We start from the raw sequence: 23,255 nt of genomic DNA on the forward strand, positions 1-23,255 counted from the left end.
AACTCCCCCCAACGAGCCTCTGTGCATTCAGATCCCCCCACACCAAACCCTGCCACTGAGCTGCCTGCACCCAGATTGTCCCACACCTGGATCCCCCCACAGTAAGCCCCTCCATACTTGGATCCTGCCTGATTGAGCCTACCTGCCCTGCACCTGGTGTGCCTGGCACAAAGGTAGGGGGCCTAGGGTATTTCTAGGGCAGGCCCAGGCCTTGTGCTATGTCAGAGTCGGGTGCAGCCTCACCACTGAATCCATGTCCCATGGGTGGGGAGTGGGAGGCTGAAGGGTTCTCTCTCACCTTCGTACAGCCATTGGCCTGTGCTCCCCACTGCCATGCTGGAGCCTCTGCATTTATTTATTGACAAATAAAACTTGCATAATTTTAAAATATTGTGCTCAGAATTTAATTTTTTGGCACAGAATGCCCTCAGGAGTAATTAATGATGATCTCAATAAGGAAAAACAGCAAGAAAAAAATCAATATTAAACAAAGGGCAAAACTAGTTGGAAAGAAAATTTTATAGTTAAGCTTCTAAGAGGGAATTGCATATAAAGAGGAATAAAAATAGTACTCAGTGTCCTTTAGAGCTTGAATATTTAGTTTGACGTGTATTGCTAAGTGCATAAACAGCTTCTTGGTTACAGATGTTAAAAAAAAACATGCTAAGAAGCTTTTATATGTACATCTTTCTACCGCAAAAAGAAAATCTAGTCTGTACTTTTGGGTGGAAGACTAGCAGCCTGATCCTGAGATCTATTTCTTGAGAGGTGCTGAAAGCTGAAACCAACAGGAGTGGAGAGCTCTCAGCATCTTACAGGTCCCAAATGTGTGTAAGCAGCATTAAGGGTGGTTTTCGAAAAGGCTCTTCCCACCAGAGAATAAGTGTGCAATGGCATTGGGCAGCATGGGAAGAGAGCTGGAGGGAAAAAAACTATTAAAATAGAGTACAAGATAGCTTCAGACTAATGTGTGAATATTAAAACTGATTTTCTGAGCAAAAGGAATGTTTTGGATACAAAATGAAGAAACCAGGATCATCCATTTTTAAACTTTCCTAGTTGGGGGGGGGGTGGGGGGGGAGGACTATGTTGCCACTATTACTGAATTCAGAAAGATGATCCCCAGCTAACATGAAATAAAACCTTTACAACAGATCAGCATTGTTTAAGCAAACTGTCTTAAGATGCTGTCTCAAAGTATCGCCAACTGTAATAATTTTAGGTTTCAGAGTAACAGCCATGTTAGTCTGTATTCGCAAAAAGAAAAGGAGTACTTGTGGCACCTTAGAGACTAACCAATATATTTGAGCATGAGCTTTCGTGAGCTACATCCGATGAAGTGAGCTGTAGCTCACGAAAGCTCATGCTCAAATAAATTGGTTAGTCTCTAAGGTGCCACAAGTACTCCCTTTCTTTTTGTAATAATTTTGCTCCTTTATCAGAAAATCATTTACAATAAACAGATTTTTGACAGCTTGAGGAATGACTGCTTAAAACAGTTCTCACTGCGTTTATTGCAAATGGTTTATTAATACAAGTGCAAAAAGTTTACAAAAAAAATTTATGATAGCTTTATTAATGCAACAGGAGTTAAACACTGTTTTTGAAAGGAATTTATTTGGTTATTAACATCACTAATGTTACAGAAACACTGTCAAACTGTTTGGGCCTCAAGTAATGACTTGCCTTAACACTGTTATCTTACAGTCTGGGGAACTCTTCTGGATTTTAAACATTTATTTTGAGAGTTACAGTTGCTCATTTAAAAACAAAATTCTCAAGATTTGGTGCGACACCCAGAAAGCCGGGTGTGCACCCTCTGCGGGTCTACACCAAGCAGTTTAGTGACAAATGTAAACAGGAACAGGCAACATTCCTGTTCATATAAGGCCTGATCCAAAGACCACTGATTTCAATACGAGTCTTTCCACTGACTTCACTGGGCTTTGAACTAGTGAAGTAAACAAAACGAAGACATGTCTTTGCTCCATTACAAAGAAGGCTGAAGAGGGAGACTGAGAGAGACAAATATTTGCTAGAGGAAAAAAAAACTGAAGGGAAATGCATGTTATTTTTGTAAACTTGTAAGATGGCACCAAACATCTGATAAAAACGAGAAAACTGCATATAAAAGGTTAGCTGACAATGACCCTTTATCCTAAAGATGCCAGCTAGCTTCCAAGTGGAAGAAACCTGTAAACTAGAAGTGTTAAGGGAAATGAAAAAGCTGTGTGAGGTGGAGGTAGGAGACCAGAGCTTTTTGAGAGGATAGGAAGATGGGATATTTGTAGGAAGGATTGCAAGAGAGTTCCACCAAGAAAATGCAATGTCGCGGATTGTGCATGGTTCTTTGAAGGCATAACATGGCATCCCAGTCTTTGTAGAATCCTTAGAAGAGATCTCTGTTCATACTTGAGGCCCCAAAATTAAATGTAACCCCTTTACAATTCTGCAATTCTGGGGGCACAGCAGATCTGTTGGAGCAGCTGAGTTTTTATTTCAGGAGAAAGTGAGCTGCCCAGATGTAGCGTAGTAACCCGAGCTGTCTGTGGAGAACCTCTGAGAAAGATGGACTGAATTCAGCTGCAGTTCTCCAAAGCAGAAGTTCTCAAAGATCTGAAAGAGAGGAGTTAGAACCCATAAGGAATGTCCAAACAGAACAAATTGAGGCATGTTTTCAGACCTGCCTGTAAAAATCAACCTTGGAAAGTCTCTTCTGACATTTAGCTCTACTTCTGTATTTGTTTTGCATTTAGAATGATTCTTCAGAAGAGTGTGTTTTTTTTAATAGAAAGTGAGATTAGCCTTTGTTGAGGATGCCAGATAAAGTTTAGGAAACTGAATTCCTGTAGTACCAAACAGCTCAGTAGCGGTGCAAGTTTTCACCACCCGACCTCATCCATTTGTCTCAGCCATGAACTAGAGGGACCACACCATTAGATAGGAGAAATTAATTCAGCCTCCAGGCCTATTCCAATCCTTATTGGAGATCACCAAAAAGGGGGCCAGTCTGGGCTAACTACAATTGGTTTTGCAATGTCCATAGGAAACTGGATTGAGACTAGATCATTCACATGAGTCAAACAGTCCTCAGAAGGCAATGTTTGTGGCCAGTCTGGTCCAAATTCAGATTTGTACACAAGGTGGAAGGCTCTTTATCCTAACATTAAACCCCAAATCACTGAGTCCCTCTTTATTCAAAGACTTTCAAGAGCAAAGGGGAAAAAAAGCCAACACAGTTCATGAGGGAGCCACTCCAGTAATTAATGCCTTTATGAGTCACGCACAAAAGTGACATCAGAATTAATTATTGGAAAGTTCAAGCAATACTGCTTGGAAATGCATCATGTTGAAGTGCTTTTCCCATTCCATTAAGATGTAGGAAATTACTCTACCTTAAAATACCAGTGATGCCTTAGGAAAGCTTTCCAATAAAAATCCTACTTTCAAACTCATTTTAATGTTCCAATGCTGAGGGTCATCAAGGGCCTGAATGGTATGGTCTCCCTACCCCGGGGGAACTTACAAACCCTCATTCCGTCTGTCCCCTATTGAATTTTATCTGTCCCTGTAAACACTGCCTCAAGACAGCCACACAGCTCTTCCTGCCATTATGGAACATGCAGACATTAATGGCTAGGAAACACTCTGTTCATTAAAGCCTGCCCTTCTAGGGCCAATGATGCATTGATTTTTCCATATGTAATCATCTTAAACCCAAGATCTAGTGCATCTACGAGGATGCACTTTCCCCTTTCCAAAATGCATGCAGGTCTCCCCAGCACTGATTTATACAATTTACTTCTATTACTGGCTTTGACAAATTGGTCTGACATTGCAAATACCCCTTTCTGTAAAAAACAAAAAACAAAAAAAAACACCACTGGAAATGCTCATGAGACAAGTCTTGATTTTATTTTAAAGTGAATTTAGCTCTAGTGAAAGCTGCTCGATTAATAGGTTTGGAGATGGAAATTCCCTATTTATCCACAGGAGAACTAGTGAAAGCTCCCCCCCAATGCTGCACCAGCAGAGTGCTCCAGCTGTGGCCTGGATGCATCAACTCCAGCAGTAGAAGATAGTTGAGTCATCATGGCTAATACATCTCTCTGCACCTCTGTATGAAAATACCAATTTGTCTGGACACTCGTCCACTAGGAACTGGACTAAGTCTAGCAATTTATTCATAGTCACCAAACTATTACATAGTAACTTTTTGCTTACTCTCACTACCAGCATGGGACAGATTCAAAACAGTGACCAACATGACAAAGGCTGTGTCCCCCATTACCAATCAGCCAGTTCATGATGATCTTCATAACATTTGCCCATGACCTATTTTTTAAATTAGTAACTATTAAAACATTTTACCTCTATTTATTAATTCTGTTCTCTTCTTTTAGAATCTAGTATACATCTAATTAGAACCCACTGCCAATTTACTTCTAACAGGGATTTAGTGGTGGAATTACCAAATTCATCATTCATAATCCTATTGGGTTAGAGAAACTGGTTTAAGTCACCAAAAGGTAATTACAAGAATGCACTTGGCATTGACAGAAACCAGTTGCCCTGCTGATGGGGATCTCTCAGATTTATTTCCTGGCAGGAGGCTCTCCCACAGTACTGGTCACTGCATTCTTGTAAACATGAGTAAGGAAGGGGGCAGATTTTGCTTCTAACTAAGGCAGAAATTCAAGTCAGTATAAGGAGATGGACTTTAGGATTGTCACCCATTTCTTCATACCTAGGTACTCTTTTTTTTCTAATGAGTTCTGCCCTCCCCTCACTGCCCAATCCATTTGCATGGAAGAGAGCTGCTTTTCCAAGCAGTGCATTAGTCAAGTTTCCTCCATTATCTAGGAGGATCACTCCTGCGATGCTTCTAGCCCCCCTGAGAACTGGAATGAGAGGTCACTCCCAAAACCCAAATTTCCCAAGTGCTAAGTACTCTTCATGTCTAGATCCTTGGGCAAGCTCAATTTCAGCTCTTTCACCTATTTATCCACCTCAGTGGAGGAATCTGCTGAGGTCTATTACTCGAGTTGAGGAGAAACGCTTTTCCTGTTCATAATTTTTGTCATCTCCTCCTCTCGTGCTGTATGGAGTTTTGAGGACTGGATGGATATAGCTCAGCTAGCAGGAATGTAACTGAAATGCAGCTGTAGCTCTAACAGAGCACACACCATTTAAAATGAGATATTTTAATAAAGTATCTAAACAGTAGGAGGCATGAAAGATGAGAAATGACTAAGAAAGCCCAAACCCCATTCTATACAATTATAAAGATTAAGTATCAGAGTAGCAGCCATGTTAGTCTGTATCCACAAAAAGAAAAGGAGTACTTGTGGCACCTTAGAGACTAACAAATTTGCTTGAGCATAAGCTTGAGCTGTAGCTCACGAAAGCTTATGCTCAAATAAGTTTGTTAATCTTTTGGAACCTTAGAGACTAAGTACGTTCCCAGAAGCTTCTGAAGTTCACATTAGAGCACAGAGGACCACAGTGTCTCATGGACAAACATTAGTGAAGGTAAAATGATTTTCTCTCTCTTTTTTTTTTTTTTTGCTTTGATTTGCTCTGAAGAATAATTTTCATTACATCTCCAGACCAAGCTCAGTGTCAACTGACCTGAAATCTACCAACCATAAGAAAACTTTAAAACTCTCAACTCTGTCAAGATGTTCATACAGTTTATTCCCCACCCACTGGTCCTTATAACCCTCTTCCTTGGAAAAAAGGGAACACAAATCTGCTTCCACAACAAAAATGATCGCCCCATCATTGCTTACACAACAGAGATTGCTGTAAGGTTCTTGTGAATCCAGACATGCTGGCATTTTAAGTGAGTTGTAAAGAGAAAACTGAAGCATTTATTTTTGTGGGAAAAATAATATACTCAGAATTCCATGAACTTTGCAAATAAATAATAAAGTTACATGTTGGGGCGGGCCAGTCCCAACAGCAACTCACTGAAATCAAATCCATACACAAAACAGTTTATAATAGCAATCCTTTCAAAATAATTACTTCTGCAATCTTTCAATATAGCAGTTTGGTTTTGTTTCTAAGTCTCAGAATAATAAGTGGCAGCATTAATTAAAAAAATTTCTTGAGTAGCATCAGTCATTTTGTCAGTAAGATCAGAGGCTTTCCATTCATACGATGTAAGAGGTGAAGAGGAGCTCCTCCCTTGGCTTTTTTTTTTAAAAAGAGACAGGTGTGTGGTGGGTGTGTTTTCCCCAGGGATAACACTGCTGAAACCCCTGAGTTTTAGGCCATGTCTACACTAGAGACCTTTCAGTGACACAGCTGTACTGATGCAACTGCACCACTGTAAGATCTCCTGTGCAGCTGCTTTATGCTGTAAGGAGAGAGCTCTCCATCGACATAATTAAACCACTCTCAACAAGCGGTGGTAGCTCTGTTGGCTGGAGAGCATCTCCCACCAGCATAGTGCTGTCCACACTGGTGCTTCTGTCAGTGAAACTTATGTCGCTCAAGGGGGTGTTTTTTTCACACCCGTGAGCAACTTAAGTTATACCGACAAAAGTGTTAGTGTAGACGCCTTAGTAATAAAGCTGTACGTTCTCAAAGTAAACATGCTGCAAGGACACCCATAGCCATTTTTCCTGCCTTATTTCAAGACTTCTACACTTTTACTGACACTTCCTCACTCCCTCAGGGTCCCAATGACAGAAGCCATTAGAGTCCACAAATACTAATCCTGGGTAGCAATGCCACCTGTCTATCCACACTGCACTGCTGCCGGAGATTGCGATCGACTGGTTGGCAACCACTGTTAGACACTCCTGTTGGAAGTTTAAAAATAAACTATTCCTGTCCAGAGGTTCATTCCCCGCTACTATGCACAGATTACACTGCAGGGTGCCCCAGGAGTGCTGGCAGTCATTTTATAAACAAGGATGGAACACTGAAGTATTTGTTTTGGTAACCCCACACACACACACAATTAAACACTGCAAATGTAAGCAAAAATGTTACGACAAACTTCAGTCCAAACCTCAACAGTATCCTTTTTAAAGAGGCTGTAAGTTGAAGCAGGCCATCAAAAATAGGTGAATTTTTTTCTGCATTTTTAAAAACACACAATTACTTATTGCAAAAATACAATCAAATGAGTAACATTTCAAGATGAAATATAACTGTGCCCACATTACTTTTCAGTGCCTTATCTTATGCATTTGTAAAGCACTCATCACCATACTACTTATGTCCTGTGGTTTCCTCTCTAAACAACCTTCCCAGAATAAGTTGGTACCTCTATTTTCAAGCCTTGGAACAGCAGTGGTAAATCACAGAGCAAAGCCACAAAGACAGCAGCAAAGCACTTCAGCTCCATTTATTCAAAGAGGGAATAAAAGTATCAGTTTGTGCTGGCAAATCATCTACCACAGGTGCAACAAATATGAGAAATATTAATGGATTTGTCTGAAGAGGCAATAGGCAGCAGAAGGACAAAAGGCAAGAGGAGGAAAGGAAGCAATGGTATTTAAAACTTCCTTCATGTAATCTTTTAAGATTGCACTTTCAGCTGCTTAGCCTGGATTTTGCTGCTATTGTCAGGATTACTGATAAATCTGAAAGCTTTGCTTTGCCTCAAGTGGCATGACCAAAATCAGAGTGTCTAAGTAGTTCTCCTGAGAGTCTCAATACTCAAAATGCCAAACGAACAACTGACTGCAATGCCTTGCAATTAAAAACTACCATCAAAGAGCTGCACTATCACTGGATAAAATGCACACACATCATAGTCTGCAGGGAGATCAGTCTGCTGCAAACTCCAGCCACATCAGTACTGCCTTAGGGTAGGGCTATTGTAGATTAACCGTACAAAACTGTCCCTGGTGAATCAGCACTGCAGCATAGCGGAGGCATATTAGGTCACTAGCCTGTGACCGATTACCCTAAAAAAAATAGCTTCCTTTTTCATGGATATGATAGGCTCAACTGTTTCAACCTGAAGCAAGTACCAAAAATATGAACTCTCTCTTTTGGGAAGCAGAGGAGTAAGGGGTAGTGGCCAATACATATAAAAAAATAATAATAATCAAATGCCTACCTGGTAGATGGGAGGATAATACAGCAATCTCTTTTCTCTCCAGTATGCAGGTGCTGCACATTTGTTAAGATTGCTTAGTGAAATACATGTATGCAGTGTACTAGGATGACTTTGCTCTATCCCTGCTGGTGTGCAACTCTTTCAAAAATGAAATTCTGAAATGCAGCATGCAGTTAGCAAACCAGCACTTTGCACACACAAGGCACAGTGCTGGGAATCAGTGGACAGAAATGTCAGGTAACAGAGACGTGCAGAGACTGCTTATGCTAGGATATCAAATTCAAGCTCAAAAGGAGGGTTTACAGACAGAAAGGGTCAGCTGCTTTGCATACTGTGACAGCAGCCACCAACTTCCCCAACCACATCCGCTACTTGGCTGGTCCTGATCAGAAACTGCATTCGAGTATATGAAAGAATCATTGAAAACCAAAGTAGAATTAAAAAGACAAGTTCCAAGGTACTAACAGGTGTGATGCTGGCAAGCAGCAGAACAGACAGACATTCACCTGCATGGTAATCTGCTTGCCTGATTATAAACACACACAACTAGCCAAGCAGAATTCTGTGGCGGAAGTTCACCATCCTCAAGAGCATTGGGGGTTGGTTGTGTGTGTGTTGGGGGGAGAGGCTGTTAGCAACCCCAGATTTCACCAAAGCATCTGGCTGGTCAGTGCAAAAGGTTCGGTCCCATATCAATTTTCAGAGAAGCTGGGAGAACAGAAATTGTGTTCGGAACTGTATACTCACCATACCTCTCTCTGGGGACACCTCAAGCAGTGCCAGGTAAGTGAGGTACAGGAGCCCAGTGATAGCGGCCTTTAAAACTAGAAAAATCTAAACTTAGATGAAATAAAATCTCTCCTATCTCTGAAAAATAGCAGTAGGTTAGGGAGGCACTTCCCCCCCCCAAAAAAAGAAAGAAAAACACACATTATCCAGCCCACTAAATTGCAGAGAAGATCCAGTGGCATTTCTTAAAATGAATACAACCCCTCTAAAATCTGAGATAACAGCATAAAGCAACCTATTCATTAATTTTTAATCCACCCACAGCTGTTTCAAAGTCCACTCCAGGACAGAGGTCTACACACAAGGATGGATGGTTTCCTAGAAGAAAAAGGATGCTCCGCAAGTTAATCGAAGTAGAGCGATCAGAAGGCACTTTCTGGGGGTCTTTGGGCAAATCGGGGTCTCTCCATACTTCAGACCATCAGTCTGCCAAATGCTACTGTCTGTCTCACAGGAGTACTGTATAATTTAATTAATGTTTGTATAGTATTTTTATAGCTTGTGCTGGAATATGCTAGAGAAGAGCAAAGTATCATTATTCATCACTCTGAAGAATTTGGCTAAACCAGAAGTCTGATACCAATATAGACTAGAGAGGACAGGGCACTTAACTCAGTAGGTCTCCCCACCAACCAAAGGATAAAATTCAGCAAAGGTAGTAAGGATACATTCTTCCCCTTGACACAACTGATACTGGTACCAAGAAAGAGCGGAAGGACAAGTAGATCAAAGTGACTGATGGCAAAATCACTCTGGACAAAAATGATTTATAAAAGTGGAGGTCAATTTTAGAGTTCATGAATGTGTGCATCAGACAGCTCTAAATGCAGTACAGCTTTGCAAAGCACCTGGCTTGTACTTTGCCATCTGTCCCCACACAGCTTTGCTAGTGAACCTCAAGTGTTTTATGTAAACACCCTGCTATTCCAGTTCTGGGCCCTCATTGAGCTGTCTAATGCACCTCAATCCTAATTTGCATCACTCACCTTTTCCACTTGGAACACCCAAAACAGATCTGCCAACACTTCTTAGTTCTGTGTTGTGCCCCTGCTGTTCCTAGCAAAGGTTTGTCTAGAGAAGAATTTGCCAATTGTAATTAATTTTGGGCAAATGCCCCTTAAAGACTATGCTGAGAGAAAGTCAAATTCATTTCATTTGTGACGAAAACTAAATTTCAACACCTCTAGAATAGGTGTGGCCAAACTGTGGCTCGTGAGCCGCATGTGGCTCTTTTACAGTTAAGTGCAGCTTGCTGAGCCCACTATGTACCCCTCCACTCTCCACCTCCCAGACTTGGCGGGGCGGGGGGCAGAGTTTGGGGCTTCTGCCCTGTGGCGAGGTGGTGGGACTAGGGGATTCTTCCCTGCAGGGAGCAGAGCGGGGGAAGGGCATTGTCTAAGAGCTTTAGCCCCATGCCCCAGTAGCACTGCTCCGCAGGGCAGATTGTGGATGTCTTGAGGCTCTTGAACTTCAAGATTATTGTACACAGCTCGGAGGGTCAGTAAGTTTGGCCACTCCTGCTCTAGAAGTTAAAAATTCTCTATTAGCACATGAAGAAAAGATACAAACTTGCAACCAAGCATACAACCTGGCAACATGTCAAATTCTCGGAAGTTTGTTCAATTAACAGCTTTCTATTTTCACATTCAAAATATGTTTTCTGAAGCATTTCAGAGCCAAAAATGATTTTACTCTAGTTATTATTCACTCCGGGCTCTGTTACCCCCATGATTATCTGACAGAGGTTTAATGATGTTTGGAAGCTTTCCAGCAATAATGTAGAAGGACTGCAGAAAGAGCAGGCAGACAGGTGCTGATCCAGAGAGGCAGCTCCTTATAATGCACACCACCTTCTGTCAAAACTCGAAAGCTGCTCCCTTTTAATGGCTTAAGGCATTCCAGCCAGATGATGAACAAAACATTTAATTATTGCACAGGTGTTTTATGATTAAGATGTGCTCCAGAGGAGTTCCACAGCAAGCACAGAAAAAAAATTACTGGGAGTGGAAGAGAGGGAAGCATTTTACCTTCACGAGCACACACCCCACACCAGGGATTCAAAATCAGAAAGACAAAGAACATGTCAGATAGATATTTGGATCATTGGTTTTGTTCTGCAAGCACACATATCTGGCTCTACCCCACTCTCTCTGCCCCACTGACGTGCAGTGTAACCCTTATGCTCTTGATAAGGTGATGAACAACCCTTAAATGTTATCTCTTGCATCCTAGATTTCTGAAGGGGCTGTAGAAGATATGCATGTACATATTTTATCACAGATACAAAGAAGCAATATGGACTTCTCTGTGGTAGAATGTCTAGGACAGGGGTTCTCAAACTGGGGTCAGTACCCCTCAGGGTGTCGCGAGGTTATTATATGGGGGGTCGTGAGCTGTCAGCCTCCACCCCAAACCCTGTTTTGCCTCCAGCATTTATAATGGTGTTAAATATATTAAAAAGTGGTTTTAATTTATTTGGGGGGGGGGGGGGAAATCACACTCAGAGGCTTGCTATGTGAAAGGGGTCACCAGCACAAAAGTTTGAGAACCACTGGTCTAGCATCATAAAAATTCAAATGATCCATTCTCGATTTTCTCAATTAATATACAATGCAAAATACAAATACCATAATTTACCAAAAATTCATCATTCATTTTTCTCTCAATTCTATTAACTGGTTTTGCAACAAAGCAAATAAACATGAAATTATTACAATTGAGCTTTTAAAAAAGTCTCAGCGTAAACCACAATGCAAAACAAAATTTATTTAGATATTTTCTTAAATAAAAGGAAACAAAATTAAAATCAACCTCTTAAGTCAGCTATGCTTTGGCTTTTAAAGCACTAAACATGTAATCAGTTCTTACTGGAAACTTATCATTACTTATTAAGAATGGTGGGGTTGAATTTGTGGACTGCATGTGATTTTTTTTTAAGTTTTCTTTTATTGAATCAAAGTAAAGCAAATACAAAAACAAAAATAAATATTTGCTATAAAATAAGAAAGCACTATATAACATTGGGTGTTTTGCACAAATTTCATGCAACAATCCCAAAATACATAAACATACTGTAGGTACAGATAATACAGTAGCCAACATTTTAAATGCAGGTGCAAAGCCAATATTTAGACACATGAATGAATGAATGAGTTTTCAAAAACGTTCAGCATCAACAGCACCCGCTGAAGTCTATGGGAGCTGCGGCATGCTCTGCACTTTTGAAAAACAAGCCATTTATTTAGGTGTCTAAATACAGCTTTAAGATTGAGATTTTTTTCAAAGCTATGCAGAGGATCTGCCACCTAATTAACACTTAAATTAATGCTACCTCCCTTCCCGCCCCAGCTTGAGGAGGATGTGGTTGTAGTACTCCAGGACTTCAGTGATCCCCAGCTTGCATGCAGGGGATTTAGGGCTGTTACAGGGGCTGATATAGCTTAAAGCAGTCAGTATAGAACCATCTCCAGAACTGGGGGCCTGTAAACAACTCTTTTGCTGCTTCCACCACAACCATTACTAGAACAGCTGAGGACTGAGTCTGGTTCACAGAGAGGCCAAAGATTACTGACAGCAATTTACGACCTTCTTCTTACCATTTATTTTTTTTTTAAAAAAACAAAAACCTACTTCAGGCTCTATTTATCTCCCAGTTATGTTCTGGTATCTGGTAGATGTGAAAAATTCACAGGTTGGCTGGAAATATAACAGATGGTTCCTTCTCCTCAACTGCTGTTCTATGAAATCACAGTTCATTGTGAAATTGTGGGACGACTACATCAACAATGAACATGTGATACATAAGCTAAGGGCAATGGGAAGGTAGTCAGGGAGACATACTCCATCATGACAGTTCAATTAATCTGGTAGGTGCTTGCTGTTGTTTCTTAAGGCAAGACTTTTTGGGGCTAGCTGACAGGCTCTCTCAGTGGAGGCCTTTCCCTTGGGAATTCACTCTCCTTCACAGCACAAATCTTGCAGTGTTCAGGGCACAATGCAAGATATTTGTTTTAGCTTCCAATTCTCTCTCTTCTCCCTCAGTTTATAAAATAAATGCACTTCAGCTATATAAATAAGGCCTAGCTGCTATGGTGAAAAGCACTTTACAAACCAACAAATAAATACAAGTATGTCTCAGAATTAACTGAATTACTAGTTTTTGAAAACACCAAACTTTTGCACATTTACAGGTTTCTAACTTTCTAAAGTCTACTATACAAAAAACTGGTGGATACAGGGTTGAACATGTCTTTGGAAAAAGTTTCACAACTCCTGAATTAAACTTATTAATTTCCAAAGCGTGGCCCACCTATGACCAACAGAGGTCACCTGCAGCCCACCTCTCCTCCTAATCAAGAACTGTGCAACATCCTTGTGGCCCCATGCAGTACATACTACAGCAAATGCTTATATGCAGCGAGGCTGACTAATTTCCAGCAGCTTCCATAATTGTTTATGCTTATTTTTGCAATGAAGAGGCTGGATGCCCGTAGAAGCAACTGGAAACAAGGAGTAGCTGCCACCAGCATATGATCAGCCAGCTCTACTCAGACCATGAGTGGTCCACAGAGTACAGCTTAGGAACCACCGAGTTAATTCATACAGACTCAGGAAATTAAAATACAAATGAACCCAGCTGCCTTTTGGATAAACCACCTCCCTTCCCTAATCCACTTGTTCTCTCTCATGTACTTCAACACTATGTCTCTGTATTCTATTAAGGAACCATTTTAATTCAACTCTTGACAGTTACTGGTGAAAACCATCTCCTGAACACCAAAGAGGTGAAGTTGGTGATTGCTGTCTACGGCAGAATAAGGGAAACTAAGAGATGGGACGTCCACTGGAGTAACAAGGAGGAAATGGGCAAGGAGAAGGAGAGCTACTGAATTCCTAGAGCTTGATTTTCAGAATTGCGGCGCACTCTCAACTCCAACTAATGTCAACAGAAGTAGAGGGTGCTCAGCAACTCCGAAAGTCAGGTACCTGGTCTACTGACACATGGTCCTCAAATCACATAGCAAAGCTAAAAAAGACCACTCAGGCTAGCTAGTACAACCTTCATCCATTATAGTTTCCCCTCACGTGACTTGTCTCCGCTTTTCTGAATACTTCCAGTGACGACTTCTTTGGTCTACTTTAATGACTGAACTCTAACAAAATGAAATATTTTCTGAATGCCTAGTATGAATTTTCATTTTCCGCTCCTTGTTTTGCCATACTCAGATGATGTGTATAAGCCTCTTTCTTCACGGATGTTATTTCAATGAAAGTATTTATACAGTGACCTCCATTTAATCTCTTTTCCCAGATAGTACAAAAGTTGATCTTCAGTCTCATCTTCAAAACGGTGCTCCAATCATAGTGTCATTCTAATTGCCCTTTTCAAATCTAGTATAGCATTTCAGTATCCTTTAAATAATGCAAGGATCAGAACTGAATGCAATATTCTGTATTCTGCAAAGTGGAATTACCATCTTTGAAATTTTGCTTTTGATTCTTCTTTAAACATACTTGAGAAAGCACTAGCTTCCCCCCCCCCCCCTTACAATAAAGCTGCATTACAGGTTTCTGTTCAGTTTCTCTCTTATCCTGTCTTTTTCTGATTCAAAACTTTCTAAATAGTTCTCTCTCATTTTATACTGGTTACCATTTTCCCCCAAATGTATTACTTTGGATTTATTTATAGTGTATCACCTTGCTGACTGCAATGAAAAATCTCTAATCTTTTCTGACTGTTCCGCAGTTTTGATGACTCCTTATGTATATTTCCTATCCCTTTGATTTTGTATTGTCTTTAACTTGAAACAGAGTCTATTTCCTCAAGATCATTAATAAAACAGCTAAACAGTATAGGTCCGAACACTGATTGCTGTGGAACACCATGAAAAACATTCCCTATCTGGAGGTGGTACTATTAATGATTATTCTATTCACAGTCAGGCAGGGAGCTGTTAATCCATGTTATTGTATTTTTATCTAGGCAGTTATTTTTCCTCTCTAATAATAATTTGTTTTTATTTTTTAAATGTGGATACTATATTCAATGCCTTAATGAAATCCAAATACTACATATTATGTCCACTGCACATTCTTGGCCACCAACATAAAACAACAGAGAATACGGTCACATTCACTTAGCAAGATTTGTTTTTCATTAGTTCTTGTTTATCACTCAATAAACATCTTTTTTTCCCCATCAAGTGTAGGCAGATGCAGTCCCTTAACATACTATTTAATCAGCTGTATAACAGCAGAACCTACAGGCCCCAACTGAGATCAGGGCCTCCCCGCACTTGGTACTGTATAAACAATAAGAGAAAGTCCTTGCCCAGAAGACCTTACAATTAGGGCTGTTGATTAATCGCAGTTAACTCAAAAAAGTAACTGCGATTAAAAAAATTAATTGCAATTAATCACACTGTAAACAGTAGAATGCCAACTGAAATGTATTAAAATATTTTTGGATGTTTTTCTACATTTTCAAATATATCAATTTCTATTATAACAGAATACAAAGTGTACAGTGCTCACTATATTTTTATTACAAATATTTGCACTGTAAAAACAATGAGAAATAGTATTTTTCAATTCACCTTATATGAGTACTGTAGTGCAATCTTTATGGTGAAAGTGTAACTTACAAATGTAGATTTTTTTTTAAAACTACACTCAAAAACAAAACAATGTAAAACTTTAGAGCCTATAAGTCCACTCAGTCCTACTTCTTGTTCAGCCAATCACTAAGAGAAACAAGTTTGTTTACATTTACAGGAGATAATGATGCCTGCTTCTTATTTACAATATCACCTGAAAGTGAGAACAGGCGTTCGCATGGCACTTTTGTAGCCAGCGTTGCAAGGTATTTATGTGTCAGATATGCTAAACAATTGTATGCCCCTTCATGCTTTGGCCACCATTCCAGAGGACATGCTTCAATGCTGATGATGCCCATTAAAAAAAATGCGTTAATTAAGTTTGTGACTGAACTCCTTGGGGGAGAATAGTATGTCTCCTCCTCTGTTTTACCTGCATTCTGCCATATATTTCATGTTATAGCAGTCTTGGCTGATGACCCAACACGTTCGTTTTAAGAACTTTCACAGCAGATTTGAAAAATGCAAAGAAGGTACCAATGTGAGATTTCTAAAAATAGCTACAGCACTCCACCCAAAGTTTAAGAATCTGAAGTGCCTTCCAAAATCTGAGGGTCAAGGTGTGAAGCATGCTATCAGAAGTCTTAAAAGAGCAACACTCACATGCAGAAACTACAGAACCCGAACCACCAAAAAAGAAAATCAACTTTCTGCTGGTGGCATCTGATTCAGATGATGAAAATAAACATGGGTCGGACCGCTCTGCTTTGGATTGTTATCGAGCAGAACCCATCATCAGCATAGATGCATGTCCTCTGGAATGGTGGTTGAAGCATGAAGGGACATATGAATCTTTAGCGCATCTGGCACATAAATACCTTGCGGCACTGGCTACAACAGTGCCATGCGAACGCCTGTTCTCACTTTCAGGTGACATTGTAAACAAGAAGCAGGGAGTATTATCTCCTGCAAATTGTAACCAAACTTGTTTGTCTAAGCAATTGACTGACGTAGGACTGAGTGCACTTGTGGGCTATAAAATTTTAGATTGTTTTATTTTTTGAATGCAGTTATTTTTTGTACATAATTCTACATTTGTAAGTTCAACTTTATCATGAAAGGATTGCATTACAGTATTTGTATTAGGTGAATTGAAAAATACTGTTTCTTTTGTTTTTTAAAGTGCAAATATTTGTAATAAAAATATAAAGTGAGCACCGTACACTTTGTATTCTGTGTTATTGAAATCAATATATTTGAAAATGTAGAAAACATCCAAAAATATTTAAAAATTGTATTCTATTATTAACAGCCCAATTAATCACAATTAATTTTTTTAATCACTTGACAGCCCTACTTACAATCCATGACTGACTCCTGGCCACTTTGGTAATACAAATAATAAACAGAGAAGACAATCAGTGTGAGAAAAGGGAGGATTATTACACTCTTTACAGATACTAAATCTCTCATTTCCTGACTTGCCCAACGTCACATAGGAAGTCTGTGGCAGGAACTGAACCTATTCCTGTTGAATCCCAGCTGGTGCCTCAACGACAAGGCTAACCTTCTTTATCATAACTTCAAATATGTTACCCATGACAGAGATTAACCATTAAACTAATCGGTTAGTAGTTCCCATTATCTTTTTATTTTCTTTTACTCTTTTTAGAGATTAATTTTTCTGATGAGGTTCAGTTGATTTTTCACAGCTGCATCCCAACTGTCCCTTTGATTTTTCGCCTATGTACCTATTAATACGCAACAGAAATATAATGTATGTGTCAAGGTTAATCTATTTACTTACCCAAAGTTAGTTTCCATCTTCTTTAAAGATAACTACAATTACTCCTTTATTACCACTACCCCAACCAACAAAACAAAAAACCACTTAATTCTCATCCAACAAGAATCCGGATGTTTTTCCATCCTATCTTGGACCTTCTTTATTTCAGATGTACTAGCAAATTACACCCATTATATATTTGCATGTTTGATCTTCTTAAACTACGTTATGGTCTGCTTTCTGACCAGATTTATGCCACCAAAGACCAGCACAGTCTTTGCATGTTTACTGACTTTGAACAATTTCAGCACTTTAGTGCTTGGACCTTGTGTGTGTTGCTTGCTGAACATGTCTGGCCAAAAAATCCATTTTTATTTAGAATTTAGTATTTATCTCAGCATCATTCTCCCAATCAAAAAGGGCTGAACTTAACTCCTTCCAGAGCTGTCAACTACAAGGAGCTGCTGAAGGTTCTCTCTATGAGGTAATGCAAGGTATTCCATATGAAGCCATCTACTACCTTTAAGCGTAACAGACTGAACAAGAATAAAGCCTGGGTATCTAGCATGTCAGTACAGGGCATTAAACACTAGGCTATTGGGCAGACCAATGTTTTTCAAACTGGGCTCTTGGCATCAATTAGAGTGAGGAGCCTTTTTCATTAAAATGTTTTTCAAAATGGAAGTAACTGTTTTCCAAATGACAGGTTTCAGAGTAACAGCCATGTTAGTCTGTATTCGCAAAAAGAAAAGGAGTACTTGTGGCATCTTAGAGACTAACCAATTTATTTGAGCATAAGCTTTCGTGAGTTACAGCTCACTTCATCGGATGCATACTGTGGAAAATACAGAAGATGTTTTTATACACACAAACCATGAAAAAATGGGTGTTTATCACTCATTCTAAGAGATCTATTCTCTGTTTAGGGTAGGATGGTACTGACACTGCTAATCCTTATTAATGCTAATAAGAGTGATGTGTTTAACTCTCCAAGAACTGGTGGGAAAACAATGTTTTAAATTATTACTATCATGACATGCCCAGGGTACAATCTAGACTGATGAACAGCTGCGTCACCTCAACCCTTTAATGTGGTGTGCCCTTTACACTGCTTTGCTGCTGTAGTCACCACTCCTGGTCTGTTCACACACAGCTTCCCGCATGTACGTCACTCCCAGCTATCTGGTAGGAGTGCTGCAGCCAGACACTCTTGAACTACACTGCAGTGTGACACCAACACATTCCCAGTCCTAGATATCCCCCTCCATCCCCCCCCCCCAAAATGTGCGTCTTGTACTGCTCTGCTTTCTCCTGGACAATAAAAGTTCACATAAAGTCCATCATTTTGTTAATAGAAACAATATGCACAAATACTGTATCCCAAATGGATTTTCCCAAACACTTCAATTCAAGCACACTGGATTAGATAAAAACAAACAAAACAAGTTTTTAGTAACTACAAAGAGACAGATTTTAAGTGAACACACGTAACGAGGCGTAAAAGTCAGAATTGGTTACAAGGAAAATAAAAGTAAAATGCAACTAATGCCTAACAAAACGAGTGTAAATTCCAAGCAGTCTCTCTCACCACATGTTTCAGCAGTTCTACTGAATGTAGTTCAGTCAGTCAGGATCCCTTCCCTACTCCAGTGCTGCTTCCTTTGTCTTCAGGTGTCATGAATGCTGTGGGCAGAGAGAAAGGGAGGGACCTTTTGGGTTGTCTCCCCTTTCTTTTTATAGCCCTCTCCCTCCTTTGAGAAGCTTCTCCAGCTGGGAGCAGTGTGCCAGGCAGTCTCCCTGGACAGGAGCCCTATGCTGTTTCTTTGCTAAGGCCTGGTCAACACTATAGACCTATATCGGTATAACTACTTCACTCAGGGGTTTGAAGTATCCACACCTTTGAGCAACGTAGTTATACTGATCTAACCCCCTCCCTGTGTAGACAGCACTATGTCAGCAGGAGAACATCTTGGGGAGGTGGTTTTACCATGTTGATGGGGGAACTCTCTCCTGTCAGCTTAGAGCATCTACATACGAGTCCTGCAGCAACACAGCTGCAGCGGTGCAGCTGCGCTGATACAGCTTTTAAGTGTCGAAGTGCCCTAGGATGTAGATTTTTTGCCCATATCCCCTTTCCTGCCAATAAATAGCCACTTAACAGGTGATGGCCCATTTGACCTTGTTTACACCTGGCTGAGGTGTCAGCTTGCCCTCTGTCTCTGAGGAACTGGTTTGGACACTCCCCAGACTTGAAACAAGTCTTAGTAACACCATACAGTGGAATCTTATAACTTTACATATGCTGCCACACATTTTATCAGGACACTACTGACCAACAAATTCTGAGTTTTCAAAAGACACCTTACGAGGCATACTTTGTACAAAGATTATTTACAATAGTGTGCCGGGGTGAATACAGGGGTACAAACCGTCAAATATTTCCTCAGGAAGTAAGATTAAATCCACTAGCTAGAGGTAGGTAAGTTCTTTGCAAGCACACACATCAACCTTGACTTGCATTACCCCTGCCATTCATGTCCTAAGTCTCCATATGACTGTGACAATGAACCACAATCCAGAGCTGCAGTATCCCTTGACACTCCAGTCTTTGGCTTCTACCAAACAAAGTCTGTCATTTATGATGAACAGTGCTGTGGTATTGTTTGCACAATGAGAACTAGGATGGGAAGAATAAAACTCAGTTTTCCAATGTGATGATTTAGCTCATGTCTATAGTATTATTTCCCCACTCTGCTTACCAGCTTCCTTTATGAAAACAATGCTATCAAAACCAAATAATTTCAGAGAATGCTTGAGGATCAAGTTTAGGGCGTATGGAAAAGAGAAAGTTTGTATAGCACACTGCACTTGGACAACAGAATAGCCCTGGAATACCAGCATGAGTAGTGGCAGTATATTAATCATTAGCCTATCATTCAGATCCTATTTCAGAAGTTAATGAAGCCACTTTGCAAAAGGGCAACCTCCTGAGGAGAAGAGTGTAAATAATGTATATGAAATGAGGGAAGTGGGGATGTGGGAAGAAAATCAGCACATCCCTGCAAGGTCGAGTTGGAATGCATCACTAGATCGATGGCTGGTTCTGGCAGGGCTCTATCGAAAAGCCTCCAGCCCATTACGAGTCATATAATGAATTAGTGCCAACAGAAGTTGCTACGGGCACGTGGCTGACAAAAGGGAAATATTAAGTGACCAAGTTCAGGAAGGTGATGGAGGTAGAGGAGAATGACAACACTTCTTACAACAAGGCTTGCTTTGAAGTAGTTATCAGCAGTCTTTTCATGCTCCAACAGCCAGTAGCTCTTTTGGCTAAAACAGTACAAATCAATTGGGAGTTTTAAAAAGACACTGTCTCATATTTCAAAGTGCAGTAGAATGAGAAATAGACATTTGTGCTAGACCAGATGGGTTTCCCTGCTTTTACATATCATACATCACTGGAGCAGACAGTCCCTAAGACACAGTGGTGCAGCAATCTATAAATTGTGGGGCCAGCAAAAGGAGCATCTTTTATTCCTTAAAAAGCACTGAGGTTTTTTGGATAAAATGTAAAGAAAAAAGGATAGTTTGATTCTCTCTCTCATAAAAATCTGAGGACAAATTTAATGTTTATGTAATGAAGGACTGGGAATAGTGTTTTGAGCTAGGCATAATGTGGCCTCGTACCTTGGAAGCTTCCCCCTTGGACATGCCGGTACACCTCACTTCCGACATGCAGTAGCCTCTGTTTTTAGATCCAGCTTTAGGATTTTGGGAGCCCACCACAATCTTAGATACCATTAAGAGCAGTGCAATAGTTGTGTTTCTTATTGCCTCAATGTATGCCACTTCAATATAAGGCAACGCTGAGTCATGATGCAATATTCACAACAACATTTTTGGACCGATGGTAGCTTTACTTCATTTACTGTCCCTTTTTCCTCAGCCATCTGGGATGAAGATACATGAGAGGACAACTCCCCTCCTGGTCTTTAAGCCACCGCTCATTAAACCAACAATTTAACACCAACATCTATGAAATTATACGCTGATCCTGCAAAACAAAAACACTGCTATGATTTCCCAGTAGCTCTTCCTCCTCATATGGCCGCAAGTCCCTTGATGTGTCTTGATTCCCACCTAAAACCTAAGGCCACAGCGTCGTCCCACTGTTGCAGGTTTCATTGCATAAAATCTGCATTGTCTGGTATGCGAGTCCTGGACTCTCAGATTACTGCCAATGCTCTCAATCCTGATTTAAGACCTCCCCCAGCTATTCCAATCTTGGATATTTATTTTTTTAAGCAAAAAATCATGATAAAAATGTATGATGTGACTACTGGTTTAATTGATGGGAGTATTAGCTAGTGACTACAACAAGAGCAACAAAGTCATTTTTTATTCTGACCTATGGAAAAATATGGTGCAAGTCTCTAGGGGTAAACATTGTTACTGTAAACCACAACACAGATGCCTATTAAGTATCTTTTCCACATGCATGCTTCTTTGTTCTAAAATCTCACTGGCCTTAAGAAGGCGTGTATAAATACCACAATACTTCCAATTCTTAGTTACCTAGATTTGTTTATTTTTAAAACAGATTTTTCCCCTGGAGATCAAGGGCACAACACACACACACACACTTTAAGTGACGTTTCACCTTATTTTGGATATACAATACCACAACCCAGCTAAGTCACAATGACCATTTAGCACTGACCTTCAGTATATTTCGGCCATCAAATGTCTCCCGTTCCTTCAAAGATGATTTGCCTGTAGTTGCATTATTTTTCTCTTCAACTGTGAAAAAGTCACAAGCGAGAACTTCAGATGGGATGATACTTTTCACTGTCTTTTCCCCCCTAAAGTCTATGTATTCAGTTGATAAAACATTTAGTACACAAGTCTCACTGAATTTTTATGTGAGCAAAATTTGCAATTTAATTTGAAAAGGAAACATCCCAAATCACAAATATTGTTGTGAGGATTTTGTATGGCTGACAGCACAATGTAATAGAATCAGTCAGGGAAAGCAGATTCCAATTTCTCTGGCCTGTCAGAAATTCAGCAATGACAAACTCATGCATCTCCTGGGATACCAAAGAGTACCTTACTGAGTATATGATCGTAATGCAAAGCACATTCTTGACAGCATCTAGAAAATCTGGATTGGTCTCTGAGAAATTTCCCTGCACTTTTTACATTTTTTTTTAAAAATATATCACACACACAATATACTCTCTCTCGCGCGCACACACCTATACATATAAAAATAAAACACACAAAACAAAACATTAAAGTTGTAGTCATGTCCAGAAAAGTTAGGAACTACAACCTTGAGTGTATGCACAATAATACAGTCTTTAAGTATGTGATCACGTGCTATTTTTTCCATAAGACCTCTCTGCCTCATTCAGTGAAAGGATAGTTATTCAATATTTCTTTTTATCCACAACATTCAATGTATGTTCCAAGGTCTCACCTAAGAGACCATCCAAACCCCGCTGCACTGAATACAAAATTATTCATTTCCTCACAGGCATTTCTATGGTGCTTCTACCACAGTATCTGAGTACTTCACAAACATTAATGAATTTATCATCAAAACACCTGTCTGAAAACAGGTGGTATTACTATCCTCATTTTACAGCTGGTGAACTCAGGCACAGGAAGATTAAGGCCAAAACTGTCAAAAATAACAAAAAACCCACTCCACTAATTTTCAATGCCCAATTGACACCCCTATGGTCTGATTTTACTACATAGCATCTTCCATATGCAAGCCATCTTAGAGAGCTTTATAAAATAATGAGTTAGATAAGAAATACATTACAGCCTGCCAGTGCAGACACTGTTTTGGCAGAAATAGCAGACATTAGGCACTCAGCAATAGCTCATATTCAGCCTTGGACAGCAGAACTTCATTTAACAAGAAAGGGAATATTGATGAAAACAACAGAACTATTTTCAAAAGTTATATGAAATCTTTAACTTCTCCCCC

The 23,255-nt window shown here is 39.9% G+C and overlaps 1 protein-coding gene across 7 annotated transcripts in view; it reads right to left on the bottom strand.

Moving 5' to 3' along the window:
* Positions 1-1,414: 1,414 nt before the first annotated feature.
* Positions 1,415-23,255, bottom strand: part of ASCC1 (activating signal cointegrator 1 complex subunit 1) — a 45,824-nt gene continuing 23,983 nt past the window's right edge. For 5 of the 7 annotated variants that reach the window (XM_074958963.1, XM_074958961.1, XM_074958959.1 and 2 more), the window contains exons 9-10: positions 21,975-22,054; positions 1,416-2,616 (exon numbers count right to left, since the gene is read on the bottom strand). In XM_074958963.1, coding sequence (XP_074815064.1) covers positions 2,500-2,616; positions 21,975-22,054 — 197 coding nt within the window. In that variant the 3' untranslated portion in view covers positions 1,416-2,499. Of the gene's footprint in view, positions 2,617-18,913; positions 18,938-21,974; positions 22,055-23,255 lie in introns of those variants that run through there. The other 2 variants (XM_074958966.1, XM_074958965.1) reach the window with 2 other exon arrangements.

Source organism: Natator depressus, chromosome 7 (genome assembly GCF_965152275.1).
Source record: "Natator depressus isolate rNatDep1 chromosome 7, rNatDep2.hap1, whole genome shotgun sequence".
Lineage (NCBI taxonomy): Eukaryota > Metazoa > Chordata > Testudines > Cheloniidae > Natator > Natator depressus.